The 14,912-nt window shown below is 31.8% G+C and overlaps 1 protein-coding gene across 3 annotated transcripts in view; it reads right to left on the reverse strand.

Annotated features, from left to right (window-relative positions):
* The window catches only part of LOC111085290, a 61,711-nt gene that overhangs the window by 21,001 nt on the left and 25,798 nt on the right, over positions 1 to 14,912 (reverse strand). For 2 of the 3 annotated variants that reach the window (XM_022383159.1, XM_022383157.1), the window contains exon 2: positions 9,402 to 9,555. In XM_022383159.1, the coding sequence (XP_022238867.1) occupies positions 9,402 to 9,555 (154 nt within the window). Of the gene's footprint in view, positions 1 to 9,401; positions 9,556 to 14,314; positions 14,385 to 14,912 lie in introns of those variants that run through there. The other variant, XM_022383158.1, reaches the window with a different exon arrangement.

Below are 14,912 nucleotides of genomic sequence, written 5' to 3' on the forward strand. Positions count from 1 at the left end.
CAATATTATTATTTTATGATGAACCATGATATTCATATTTCATTCGTCGTCATTGCACAAAACAGCTGCAAGCAAAATAAAATTTCTCACCGTTTCGCTAGCTCTCAAGTTAACATCGAACCGTTACTTGCACCTAAGAAACTATAAGCTTCTTATACGTACCAAACTAAAGGTAATGCTAGAATATCTCCGCATTACAACACGTTTACTCCTTCTAATCTTTTACATAACGTGGAAACATTGATTACCCTTAGGCACTGAATGTCACTTACTTGTCGATTTCCCTGCCCTTTTCTTATACGTGGTTGATACCGAGGCTTGCGAGTTCGCAGCTCCCTCTTTTTTTTTGACGTATTGTTTAAATTAGAATAACATAATATTTTTTGTGAACCTGACCCTCCCTGGTCCAAAATATGGACCGAATCTCGATGAAGATAATCAACCATAATTTACAAACTGCTTCAACGTAAATTTTTGTTTTGTTTTCTACGTCGGGGATGGAAGTTATTCAACAGCACCCACCGCCAACTTTTGTTCTACTCTTATCTGATCGAATAGTGGGGTTCAATAATCATTCTTATAGCAACGCCCAGACGAGATGTTTCTTTAAAGTATTAAAAGTTACTTTAAAAAAGCAAAAAATATGTCAAATTAACGCGAAAACTTAAATTACTTAAACATTAATTAAGAGTAAAGTGAGAATCGGACGACTGTCAGAAATAAATGGAGAAACAGTATAAGTATTTCGAGAATATCCTGGAGTAAGTATTTTGATGAAAGTTTATCACACATTTCCGTTTAAGTACTTGGAAAATTATTATGTACGAGTTTTAAACTACAGATAAATTCATTAATATTACACAATTCCATGACGTCATCTAGTATTTAACACTCAAATTATATGGTTCGAAACAGTGTTCTAAAAATAAAGCCGTGTTCTCTGAAGACGTGCCTTTAAGTGTCAGAATTTTAAGTTATCTGGCATAAAACATTTCAATAGATATTTTAGGCTTAAAAAGGAAGGAAATGTTATTATGTTTTTATCTTTTTCTAAGTAAACTTGTCTATCAAGATATTACAGAAAATAATTTTTCATATTAAAAAACAAGAAACCAGAACATTTTGATAGAATATTAAAGCCAATGTAAAATTTACATGACACAAATTACTCTTTGAAGATATTTACTTTGCAAACAAACCATAGAACATTAGATCGTTTTCTTATCCTTTTTGAGGAAGAACAAAAGTCCTTACATTACGAGATCTGTAACCCAGTATATCTTGTTACCTTATACATAATCCAGAATATCTTATTTTGCTTACTCTGTATTCTCTTTAAGAATTACTGTAATTCAATTGACCTAGGTCTGTTTTCTAGATTAGGGTCTCTGTAATAATAGAATATACTATTTTCTTAATTATCTTTTACATTATTGTTTCTGTAATGAAGTATATATTGTTACGACAGCGGAAGTCACGCGACGCAGGGAGCTTCCAGCGTCACGTGATTTGCGCTGTCGTAACTGTATGTTTGCTGTATTGGAGTAACTAAAACCTGATATATTTTGTACTAGCGTCAAAAATGACGGGGCAAGTACTACCACCCCCACTCAAAGTACACCCTAACCTCACATTTCATAGATAACTGAAATAAATAAATTTTGCAAAATCAAGCTTAACCAACAAAGAGATAGAAAAGTACAGTCGATGTAGTCAAACGCCGGTAAATTCATTTTCGAGCCAATCAAAATTAAGATCATTCATGAAATGAATTTGTGGGATATTCATAGAATAATTATTGGTAAAAATCAGTTAGATTAACAACTTGTATTATATAGAAAAGCCAGTGCGTTTTGGTAACACTACGCCCTAGCAATGGCTTTACGTCATGTTGCTTAGCAACAAAAGTATAACTTAATATTGTTGTTAGACTATGTACTGAAAATATTGTTACGTCTCTGTGTTCGTTTTTTAATTTTCCGTATAATTTATTTCCGATGAAACTTCAGCGATACAAGTCTTTTCTTATATAAAACTAGCTTATTCTTTCTCAATTCAACTTTACAATACACTTAATTTCCACAGCCACTTTAAATTAAACACACACTATAATTCACAACGAATGCTTCACGCGCTTTACGTACGTCACTACCGCGCTTGACTCAATTGTCTGTCTCTATATCTGCCTGTCTGCAATTGTATCCCCGATTCATTGTCTGGCGCACTTATAAACAAGAATAGAGGGCGCCTAGCAAATACTGGCTTATTCGTGATGTTCCCCGATCTTTCTAGAACCCATTACGTGTTACCAGCGTCACGTGACTTCCGCTGTCGTAACAGTATAAAATGAAATGTATAGAGAACAAAACTGGAAATATTTGTTGATTTCTTAATTTAGAGTCTCCGTTGATTAAAGAGATTTGTATTTTATTAAAAATGTTGTTGATATAAGATCAAGTAGCTTAAATAAGAAACGATTTAAGTTTAAAATTGAATCGATATTTTTACTTTCGTGGTAAATGTTATACATTTGGCTCTAGGCTAGGAGATCCCACACTACGTCTTTACTTCAGGCTTATTATATTAACACTCACTACATTTATAAAGTTTCATGGACCCCCCCCCCCTCCTCACGACTCCCTTGCACCCTCGTCTTTAAAATCGCAATGGGCAGACAGTAATCGAAATATTCTATCTGGATAAATGTATTGTGGCTTTTATGACTTCTCCTATTTCGAGAACTCAAGCATGACGTGACACACACTGGATTTTATAGATAAATATCCTGTTTGTTGTGTTAGAGTAACTAAAACCTAGTATATCTTGTATAGTTACTCTGTTTGTTGTGTTATGGTAACTAAACTTAGTATATCTTGTATAGTTACTCTGTTTGTTGTGTTAAAGTAACTAAAACCTAGTATATCTTGTATAGTTACTCTGTTTGTTGTGTTATAGTAACTAAACTTAGTATATCTTGTATAGTTACTCTGTTTGGTGTGTTACAGTAATTGAAACCTAGCATACCTTGTATAAATACTCCATTTATTGTGTTACAGTAACTGAAACCTATTATGCCTTGTATGTTTCCTCTGTTTACTGTGTTAGAGTAATTGAAACCTAATATGTCTTGTGTAGTTACTCTGTTTACTGTGTTAGAGTAACTAAACTTAGTATATCTTGTATAGTTACTCTGTTTGTTGTGTTAGAGTAACTAAACTTAGTATATCTTGTATAGTTACTCTGTTTGTTGTATTATAGTAACTAAACTTAGTATATCTTGTATAGTTACTCTGTTTGTTGTGTTAGAGTAACTAAACTTAGTATATCTTGTATAGTTACTTTGTTTGTTGTGTTAGAGTAACTAAACTTAGTATATCTTGTATAGTTACTCTGTTTGTTGTGTTAGAGTAACTAAACTTAGTATATCTTGTATAGTTACTCTGTTTGTTGTGTTAGAGTAACTAGAGTGAAGAGATGGGATACGTCGAAAGAGATCAGTGAGTTTTGTTTGGTTGTTGTGATACATTTTATAATTTCTACAAAGTTCTTAAACGTGAGAATGTTTTAGCTGTTAATAAGGATTTTATAAGATATCTAATTACTGTGTGGCATAGGTAGTTTCAACTGTTAAAGCCTTGTTTCTGAACATTATATATATACATAGGTTTGAAGAGTGACGTTGAAGTGTACTGATAGTTGTTAATAAGGTGAAGTTGTGGTGTAGTGGTAATTGTTAGTAAAGTGATGCTGTGGTGTACTGGTAGTTGTTAGTAAGATAATGCTGTGATACGCTGGAAGTTGCCAACAAGGTGATATTGTGGTGTAGTGGTGGTTGTTAATAAGGTGATGCTGTGATAATCTTGTAGTTTTTAGTAAAGTAATGTTGTTCGGTACGAGTAGTTATTAATAAGGTAATGTTGTTCTGTACTAGTACTTATTAGTAAGGTAATGTTGTTCAGTACTAGTAGTTATTAGTAAGGTAATGCTTTGGTGTTCTTGTAAGATAATGTTTTGGCGTTATTGTAGTTTTTAGTAAGGTAAGGTTGTGGTGTTCTTGTATTTGTTAGAAAGTTAATGTTTTAATGTTCCAGTAGTTATTAGTGGGATAATGTTGTGCTGTACAAGTAGTTATTAGTGGGATAATGTTGTGGTGTTCTTGCAGTTATTAGAAATGTAATGTTGTGATGTTCTTGTAATTATTAGTAGTGTAATGTTGTGCTGTACTAGTAGTTATTAGTAGGATAATGTTGTGGTGGTCTTCTAGTTATTAGTAAGATAATGTTGCGGTGTCCTTTTAGTTATTAGTTGGATAATGTTGTGGTGTTCTTGCAGTTATTAGAAATGTAATGTTGTGATGTTCTTGTAATTATTAGTAGTGTAATGTTGTGCTGTACTAGTAGTTATTAGTAGGATAATGTTGTGGTGTTCTTCTAGTTATTAGTAAGATAATGTTGTGGTGTTCTTGTAGTTATTAGTAAGGTAATGTTGTGGTGTTCTCTTAGTTTTTAGTACGGTAATGTTGTGGTGTTCTGTTAGTTTTTAGTAAGGTAATGTTGTGCTATACTAGTAGTTATTAGTAGGATAATGTTGTGGTTTGTTGCAGTTATAAGAAATGTAATGTTGTGGTGTTCTTGTAGTTTTTAGTAAGGTAATGTTTTTCTGTACTAGTAGTTATTAGTAAGGTAATGTTACTCTGTACTAGTAGTTATTAGTATGGTAATGTTGTGGTGTTATTGTAGTTTATAGTAAGGTAATGTTGTGGTGTTCTTGTAGTTATTATTAAGGTAATGTTATGGTGTTCTTGTAGTTTATAGTGAGGTAATGTTGTGGCGTTCTTTTAGTTATTAGCAAGGTAATGTTGTGGTTTTCTTGTAGTTTTTAGTAAGGTAATGTTGTGGTGTTCTTGTAGGTTTAGTAAGGTAATGTTGTGGTATTCTTGTAATCATTAGTAAGGTAATGTTGTGGTGTTCTTGTAGTCATTATTAAGGTAATGTTGTCGTGTTCTTGTAGTTTATAGTAACGTAATGTTGTGGGGTTCTTTTAGCTATTAGTAAGGTAATGTAGTTTTTGGTAAAGTAATGTTGGGGTGTTCTTGTAGTTTTTAGTAAAGTAATGTTATTCTGTAGTAACAGTTACTTGTAAGATAATGTTGTGGTGTCTTTGTAGTTGTTAGTAAGGTAATGTTTTGGTGTTCTTGTAATTTTAATAAAGTAATGTTTTGGTGTTCTTGTAGTTTTTATTAAGGTAATGCTTTTCTGTACTAGTAATTATTAGTAAGGCAATGTTGTGGTTTTCTTGTAGTTATTATTAAGGTAATGTTGTGGTTTACTAGTAGTTAATAGTAAAATAAAGTTTTGGCGTTCTTGTAGTTTTTAGTAAGGTAATGTTTTGATGTTCTTGTAGTTATTAGTAAGGTAATGCTGTTCTGTACTAGTAGTTATTAATAAGGTAATGTTGTAGTGTTCTTGTAGTTTATAGTAAGGTAATGTTGTGTGGTTCTTTTAGTTATTAGCAAGGTAATGTTGTGGTTTTCTTGTAGTTTTTGGTAAGGTAATGTTGTGGGGTTCTTTTAGTTATTAGTAAGGTAATGTAGTTTTTGGTAAAGTAATGTTGGGATGTTCTTGTAGTTTTTAGTAAAGTAATGTTGGGGTGTTCTTGTAGTTTTTAGTAAAGTAATGTTATTCTGTAGTAATAGTTACTTGTAAGATAATGTTGTGGTGTTCTTGTAGTCATTAGTAAGATAATGTTGTGGTGTTTTTGTAGACATCAGTATGGTTATGTTGTGGTTTTCTTGTAGTAATTAGTAAGGCAATCTTACTCTGTACTAGTAGTTATTAGTAAGGCAATTTTACTCTGTACTAGTAGTTGTTAGTATGGTAATGTCGTGGTGTTCTTGTTATTAGTAAGGTAATGTTTTGATATTCTAAAAGTTATTATTAAGGTAATATTGTGGTGTTCTTGTAGTTTTTAGTAAGGTAATGTTGTGTAGTTCTTGTAGTTATTAGTAAGGTAATGTTGTGGTGTTCTTGTAGTTGTTAGTAATATAATGTTATGGTGTTCTAGTAGTTATTTGTAAGGTAATGTTGTGGTGTTCTTGTAGTTGTTAGTAAGGTAATGTTGTGGAGTTCTTGTAGTTTTTAGAAAGGTAATGTTGTGTAGTTATTAGTAGGATAATGTTGTGGTGTTTTTATAGTAGTTGTTAGTAATGTAATGTTGTGGTATTCTTGTAGTTATTATTAAAGTAGTGTTGTGGTATTCTTGTAGTTATTAGTAAGGTAATGTTGTGGTGTTCTTGTAGTTATTATTAAGGTGATATTGTGGTGTTCTTTTAGTTTTTAGTAAGGTAGTGTTGTGGTATTCTTGTAGTTATTAGTAAGGTAATGTTGTGGTGTTCTTGTAGTTATTATTAAGGTAATATTGTGGTGTTCTTGTAGTCATTAGTAACGTAATGTTGTGGTGTTTTTATAGTTAGTATTAAGGTAATATTGTGTAGTTCTTGTAGTTATTAGTAGGATAATGTTGTGGTGTTCTTGTAGGTGTTGTTAGTAATGTAATGTTGTGGTATTCTTGTAGTTATTAGTAAGGTAATGTTACTCTGTACTAATAGTTATTAGTAAGGTAATGTTACTCTGTACTAGAAGTTATTAGTAAGATAATGTTGTGGTGTTCTTGTTGTTGTTATTAAGGTAATGTTTGGTGTTTTTGTAGTTTTTATTAAAGTAATGTTGTTCTGTACAAGTAGTTATTAGTAAGGTAATGTTTTTAGGTACCAGTAGTTATTAGTAATGTAATGTTTTTAGGTACTAGTAGTTATTAGTAAGGTAATGTTTTTCGGTACTATTAGTTATTAGTAAGGTAATACTACTCTGCAGTAGTAGTTATTTGTAGGTTAATGTTGTGGTGTTCTTGTAGTTATTAGTAAGATAATGTTGCTCTGTACTGGTAGTTATTTGTAAGGTAAAGTTGTGGTGTTCTAGTATTTATCAGTGAAGTAATGTTGTGGTGTTATAGTAGTTATTAGTAGGGTAATATTGTGGTGTTCATGTAGTTGTTAGTAACGTAATGTTGTTGTGTTCTTGTAGTTATTAGTAAGGCAATGTTGTGGTGTTCTTGTACTTATTAGTAAGGTAATATTGTGGTGTACTAGTGGTTATTAGTAAGGGAAAGTTCTGGTGTTCTTGTAGTTATTAGTAAGATAATGTTGCTCTGTACTGGTAGTTATTTGTAAAGTAATGTTGTTCTGTACAAGTAATTATTAGTAAGGTAATGTTGTGGTGTTCTTGTAGTTATTAGTAAGGTAATGTTGTGGTGTGCTAGTAGCTATTAGTAAGGTAAAGTTGTGATTTCTTGTAGTTTTTAGTAAAGTAATGTTGTGGCGTTCTTGTAGTTTTTAATAAGGTAATGTTGTGGGGTTCTCTTAGTTATTAGTAAAGTAGTGTTGTAATGTTCTTATAGTTTTTAGTAAGGTAATGTTGTGGTGTTTTTGTAGTCATTAGTAAGGTAATGTTGTGGGGTTCTCTTAGTTATTAGTAAAGTAATGTTGTAGTGTTCTTGTAGTTTATAGTAAGATATTATTGTGGGTTTCTCGTAGTTTTTAGTAAAGTAATGTTACTCTACAGTAGTAGTTATTTGTAAGATAATATTGTGGTGTCCTTATAGTTGTTAGTAAGGTAATGTTGTGGTGTACTAGTAGCTATTTGTTAGATAATGTTGTGGTGTTCTTGTAGTTGTTTGTAAGGTAATGTTACTTTGTAGTAGTAGTTTTTAGTATGGCAATGTTGTGGTGTTCTTGTAGTTATTAGTAAAGTAATGTTATGGTGTTTTTGTAGTTGTTAGTAAGGTAATGTTACTTTGTAGTAGTAGTTATTAATATGGTAATGTTGTGGTGTTCTTGTAGTTATTACTAAGGTAATGTTGTGGTGTTCTTGTAGTTGTTAGTAAGGTAATGTTGTGGTGGTCTTGTAGTTTTTATTAAAGTAATGTTGTTCTGTACAAGTAGTTATTAGTAAAGTAATGTTTTGGAGTTCTTGTTGTTTTTAGTAAGGTAATGTTGTGGTGTACTAGTAGTTACTTGTTAGATAATGTTGTGATGTTCTTATAGTCATTAGTAACGTAATGCTGTTGTGTTCTTGTAGTATTTAGTAAAGTAATGTTTTTCTGTAGTAGTAGTTATTTGTAAGATAATGTTGTGGTGTTTTTGTAGTTTGTATTAAAGTAATGTTGTTCTGTACAAGTAGTTATTAGTAAGGTAATGTTTTGGAGTTCTTGTAGGTTTTAGTAAGGTAATGTAGTTCTGTACTAGTAATTATTATTAAAGTAATTTTTTGGTGTTCTTTTACTTATATGATTGTTTGTGTACCAATATGTTTGATGATTCTTCTGGAATTTTTAAATTATTTCCCTTCTGTTAGCTGTTTTAGTAGATTTGATTTTTTGTAGCAGCTGTCTTGTAGTGGTTACCTAATGGTGAAATCAGATACGAGTATATAACCCACCAAAATTTTTATCAAGAAGATTCAAGATCCTATCCCAGTTACTGCACTTTGAATCGTTAAGGGCATATTTTAAGATGGCAGCAGATCAGTAGCCAAATCGTAGAGTCAAAATTAATTAGTAGTTAATTTCTAGCAGTACTTGTAGTGTGTATATATATATATATATATATATATAAGGTAGTAAATAATTAATAATTAATCCTAAGTGGTTTAATAGCACAAGGACAGCATATCTTAATCAGGTTATTTTATTGTTAAGGTACCTGGTACTTCTTGTTTTCTTTACTCTGGCTTCTAACTTAGTGTTACTCTAATCCAGATTGTATGCCACTCATCTTATTCTCTGTTTGTCTACTGATTCTGACAATATTTTGAAACGCTCTAGTTTCCTAGTTTACAGATTTTAACAGCATTTTGAGAAGATCAAATATTATTGTTTACAAATTATGAAATCATTTTGAGAATATCCAGTGTTCTAATTTACAGATTCTAAAAACATTGGGAGAACACGTAGTTTTTTACTTTAGAGGTTCTGACAGCATTGTGAGATAATCTAGTATTTTATTTATAGATTCTGACAACATCTTGAAGAGATCTACTATTCTAGTTTACTGATTTTGACAGCATCTTGTAATACTCGTGTAATGCTGTAATACTAGTGATATTTTTGAAACTGTTGTAGTTTTGGTGTTACAAGCATGTTTGACATTTTACTCTTCATTATCAAAGTGTCAGATTTATAGAATACTATAAAGAAACGATGAATAATGTGGACAATTGAGGTGATAATATCTAACATGTCAGGAGATAAGGTGTTACTATGTAATGAGATGTTATAAATCTACTGACTTGAACGTTTAAACAGTTTTGTGGCAGAAAAAATATACACGTAGAAAAAAACCTCACCTTGAACCGTCAAGTCTGTTGCCACTAGCAACAGAATGAACCTCATAGTTCTGTATAAGTTTACAATTGTTGTACCTAACAATAAGCTTGTCTTCATCGCTCCTGTCGTTGTCAGAGTGACCACATTCCCTACAGGGCACGAGCTTGGAGTTACCTGAACCAAAGAAAGAAGAAAATGAAATCGGGAGGGAGTAACGGTGGGTAAATAACGGAGGGAACAAAATAGAAAATATAGGTACCAGATCGAAGTGTTTTGCGACTGCGCGTTGTTTTGGTATTCTATTCATGAGTGTGATTCCCCCCTTCTCAGGTAGCATGACTACAAATAATGAACATGTTGCTAGGTTCGGAGGGAATCTTTAAAAAAACAAGATTTTCTTTTAGAATTGAGATTTAGTCTGAAAATAGATCTTTTTATCCAATATCATTTTTCACGATAACTTATATCTTCCAGTTCGAGATACATATGAGTTCATTGTCTTTAATATTTTGAACCTGTTTATAGATACTTGATTACGATAATTTCGTGAAGATAGCATTTTGTTTGTAAAATTTAAATGAAAAAATGCGATTGTGACAATTAGATTAAACGTGATTAGTTCCTGTACCTAGATAACAATGTACTGCACATAACCATAAAATATATTGTGACAATTAGAACTACCTAACGTGATTAGTTCCTGTACCTAGGTAACAGTATACTGCACATAACCATAAAATATATTGTGACAATAAGAACTACCTAACTGTTACCTAGGTACAGGAACTAATCACGTATACTGCACATAACTAATTATAGAGTTTATTACAGTCAACAGCTTGTGTTAAGTAGAAGAAATATTAATTTCAAAACCTAACAAAAACAAAATGAATGACGCTGACCTGTAATGTAGTCATGTTAAATTCAACAAAAATCGAACATAGAAAATAAAATGATGTTAAACAGAAGGGATTCGAGTATATATCCCACCGAATAAAACTATTTGACATTAACAACACAGTATAAAACACAATATTTAACACAGATAACACCATTGTATTAAACTGAAACTAGACAAAAACACAGAGTAAAAAAAACCTTTATAATTTTAAAACTATTTAACGTAAAATATTAACGATGGGAAACTAACACAATATTATCGTAAAGTATTAACGATTGAGAAAACTAACACAAAATCTTGAATAGAAGTAAGAAGCAATAGGAAACGTGTTCAGTGTCTTCTTGACAATATTTGTTTATTCACTTTAGCGAAAAGCTACACAATGGACCATCTTACAGTCTTTTACACCGCGGGAATCAAACCTCATATTTCAGCGTTGTATGTCCGTAAATTTCTTGCTGACCCACCGGGAGACCGTCCCGAGAAGAGTAGCATTATTAATTAGTTTAGTTAGAAATATTTTAATATTTGTTATTTGTTATTAAAGGTAATAAAATTTGATGCAAGAAACTTATTTGTTGCAACAGATATTAATGTCTCGTATATTCTGAAACTATGTTATTAATTCGAGTTACTGCATCAGATACATAAGTCTCCTATCTTCAGAAACCACGTTATCGATTTCATTTTCCTGAGTGTGATTGAAAGTACTTTACTCACGTTCGTCTATGAATGAAAGATCCTTGAAAACCAATATGAAAATAAACCATTTCGAGTTGACTTGTAACTCCATCACACGATGAATAACCAAAGCCTGTAATTATTACTTGCTCTAGGAAATGTCTAACATAATTAGATATTTTATGGCCATGAATTTAGCTTCTAGTTAGAGTTTCTTGTGATTTTAATTTTTTAATTTATTAAAATTCAGGATTTCAATATTCTCATCTCTGATTCAGTGTTCCAGATTTCCAAATTGTTAGTACGTAATTTTCTTTCTACAAGAATATTTTTCTAAACTTTAAAACACTAGATGTCACAGCGGGGAGATGAAGTATAACTAGACAATCACCAAAGTGATAATTAATGACGAAAGCAGATAAGATGTACTGCACATTATCTACGTCGCCTATCAGTCCAAGAAATGTATAATACTATCACACAGAGCAAAAAGAAGAGTCTTCCTCGTTAGAATGATATATGCGAATAATTATAAACTTGATTTATTTTATACGAAACTCATTTCCTAGTTCATGAATAACAATTTGTAACCCGAAACATTGTAGTACGTGATGACGTGGTATAATAAGGGGGGTGGTGTGGTTATCTCCGTGAACAAAAACTCGATAGGTGATCTATAAAATGAGAAAAACAGTATTATTGAATCAGACTTCATGATGGAAAGTAAGAAATAATCAATTCATCTGGAATAATAGTTTATTATTATGGTCAGGCATGGAACATTTCATCTGTAATAATAGTTTATTGTTATGGTCAGGCATGGAACATTTCATCTGGAATAATAGTTTATTGTTATGGTCAGGCATGGACCATTTCATCTGTAATAACTTATTGTTATGGTCAGGCATGGAACATTTCACCTGGAATTATAGTTTATTGTTATGGTCAGGCAGGAACATTTCATCTGTAATAACTTATTGTTATGGTCAGGCATTGAACATTTCATCTGGAATAATAGTTTATTATTATGGTCAGGCATGGAACATTTCATCTGGAATAATAGTTTATTGTTATGGTCAGGCATGGAACATTTCATTTGGAATAATAGTTTATTGTTATGGTCAGGCATGGAACATTTCATCTGGAATAATAGTTTATTGTTATGTTCAGGCGTGGAACATTTATTCTAGAATAATAATGTAGTGTTAAAGTCGAGAATGGGATATTTCTTCTGGAATAATAACGCGTTGTTACAGTCAAGCTTCGAAAATTTCATCTGGAATATACATTGTTCAAAAGTACAATGTGTAGGTTCTTGGCTAACAGATAAAAGTAGTAAACCTATAATAATATCGGTTCTTGTTTCCCTTGTACCTGTTTAAGTTGTAGGGCCCGAGGTAACAAGTAAAAATATTCTAGAGTGGGCAATTTAACGCACTTACAATGCTAAAATCCGCGGTTCGATTCTCCGTGGCTGATACAGCACAGCTGCCTTATTGTGTTGTTTTACACTAAAACAAACGAACAACTAAATAACAACAAACCAGTAACAAGACCAGCTATTGTTACCCTTATACGTGTTAAAGGTAAATTTCCTGAGCTGACAAATTCAAAATAAGAAACTTATAACTTTCTTTGTTTTATTGTTTTAAGCACAAAGTTACAAAATGAGCTATCTGTGCTATGTCTACTGCGGGTATCGAAACCCGATTGTTAGGGTTTAAGCCTACAAACTTGCAGCTGAGCCACCGGAGGCAAAACTATAACAATATCAGTTCTTGCCATCCTATATGTGGTGAAGACGTATGTTCTTAGCTAACAATGGTTTAACAAGTAACAGTTCTTGCCATCTTATATGTGGTGAAGCCGTATGTTCTTAGCTAACAATGGTTTAACAAGTAACATTTTTTGCTATCCTATATGTGGTGAAGACGTATGTTCTTAGCTAACAATGGTTTAACAAGTAACAGTTCTTGCCATCCTATACGTGTGGTGAAGTCGTATGTTCTTAGCTAACAATGGTTTAACAAGTAACAGTTCTTGCCATCCTATATGTGGTGAAGCCGTATGTTCTTAGCTAACAATGGTTTAACAAGTAACAGTTCTTGCCATCCTATATGTGGTGAAGCCGTATGTTCTTAGCTAACAATGGTTTAACAAGTAACAGTTCTTGCCATCCTATATGTGGTGAAGCCGTATGTTTTTAGCTAACAATGGTTTAACAAGTAACAGTTCTTGCCATCCTATATGTGTGGTGAAGACGTATGTTGTTAGCTAACAATGGTTTAACAAGTAACAGTTCTTGATATCCTATATGTGGTGAAGACGTATGTTCTTAGCTAACAATGGTTTAACAAGTAACAGTTCTTGCCATCCTATATGTGGTGAAGCCGTATGTTCTTAGCTAACAATGGTTTAACAAGTAACATTTTTTGCTATCCTATATGTGGTGAAGACGTATGTTCTTAGCTAACAATGGTTTAACAAGTAACATTTTTTTGCTATCCTATATGGGGTGAAGACGTATGTTCTTAGCTAACAATGGTTTAACAAGTAACATTTTTTGCTATCCTATATGTGGTGAAGACGTATGTTCTTAGCTAACAATGGTTTAACAAGTAACAGTTCTTGATATCCTATATGTGGTGAAACGCATGTTCTTAGCTAACAATGGTGTAACAAGTAACAGGTTGATTATTGTTAAAATTAAACACATTAAAGCACATTGCAAATTGAGCCAATATTTGCTAGTCTTTTAGATAATACCTCGTTCTTATTAACACAGATGCGGTGAGTTATGTATATTAAACGTATACTTCAACCTTATTACTACTAGTTAAGTCTAATTATTTCTTTTGGTCCTTAGATAAATGTGTTTCGTACAACATGTTTCACTTAACTTAAAAGAGAGACACAAATCATTTGTCGGAAAACGAAGTTTATATATTCCATTCATACATAAGAACATCTGTCTTATCCACAATTTGACGCTGTTTTTGTTTTTCATTTGGTTTTGAGAAATAAAAGAACTAAACCGAAAATTTATATAAACAGGGGTGTGAAGACATTTTACTGGAAAAAAAACTGGTTTCTTTAGTATAACATAGCTTTGGTTTCACAGTGTATTGGGCAGTGTACGTAAACAAAACCATACAAACATAGGTATGAAGACATTTTACTGAAGAAAATCAGGATTCTTGAGTAATATAACTTTGTTTTCACAGTGTACCTAAAGAAAGGATACAAATAAAACATTTTACTGAAGAAAATCAGGTTTCTTGAGTAGCATAACTTTGTTTTCACAATGAACCTTGAGACAAGGATACAAACAAAAGTATGAAGACATTTTACTGAAGAAAATCAGGTTTCTTGAGTAACATAACTTTGTTTTCACAGTGAACCTTGAGACAAGGATACAAACAAAAGTATGAAGACATTTTACTGAAGAAAATCAGGTTTCTTGAGTAGCATAACTTTGTTTTCACTGTGTACCTAAAGAAAAGGATACAAATAAAATATCTTACTGAAGTAAAATCAGGTTTCTTGAGTAACATAACTTTGTTTTCACTGTGTACCTAAAGAAAAGGATACAAATAAAATATCTTACTGAAGAAAATCAGGTTTCTTGAGTAACATAAACTTTGTTTTCACAGTGAACCTTGAGACAAGGATACAAACAAAAGTATGAAGACATTTTACTGAAGAAAATCAGGTTTCTTGATTAACATAACTTTGTTTTCACTGTGTACCTAAAGAAAAGGATACAAAAAACATTTTACTGGAGAAAATCAGGTTTCTTGAGTAACATAACTTTGTTTTCACTGTGTACCTAAAGAAAAGGATACAAATAAAACATTTTACTGAAGAAAATCAGGTTTCTTGAGTAGCATAACTTTGTTTTCACTGTGTACCTAAAGAAAAGGATACAAATAAAACATTTTACTGAAGA

The sequence above is a fragment of the Limulus polyphemus genome, unplaced genomic scaffold (genome assembly GCF_000517525.1).
Source record: "Limulus polyphemus unplaced genomic scaffold, Limulus_polyphemus-2.1.2 Scaffold314, whole genome shotgun sequence".
NCBI classification, from domain to species: Eukaryota; Metazoa; Arthropoda; class Merostomata; order Xiphosura; family Limulidae; genus Limulus; species Limulus polyphemus.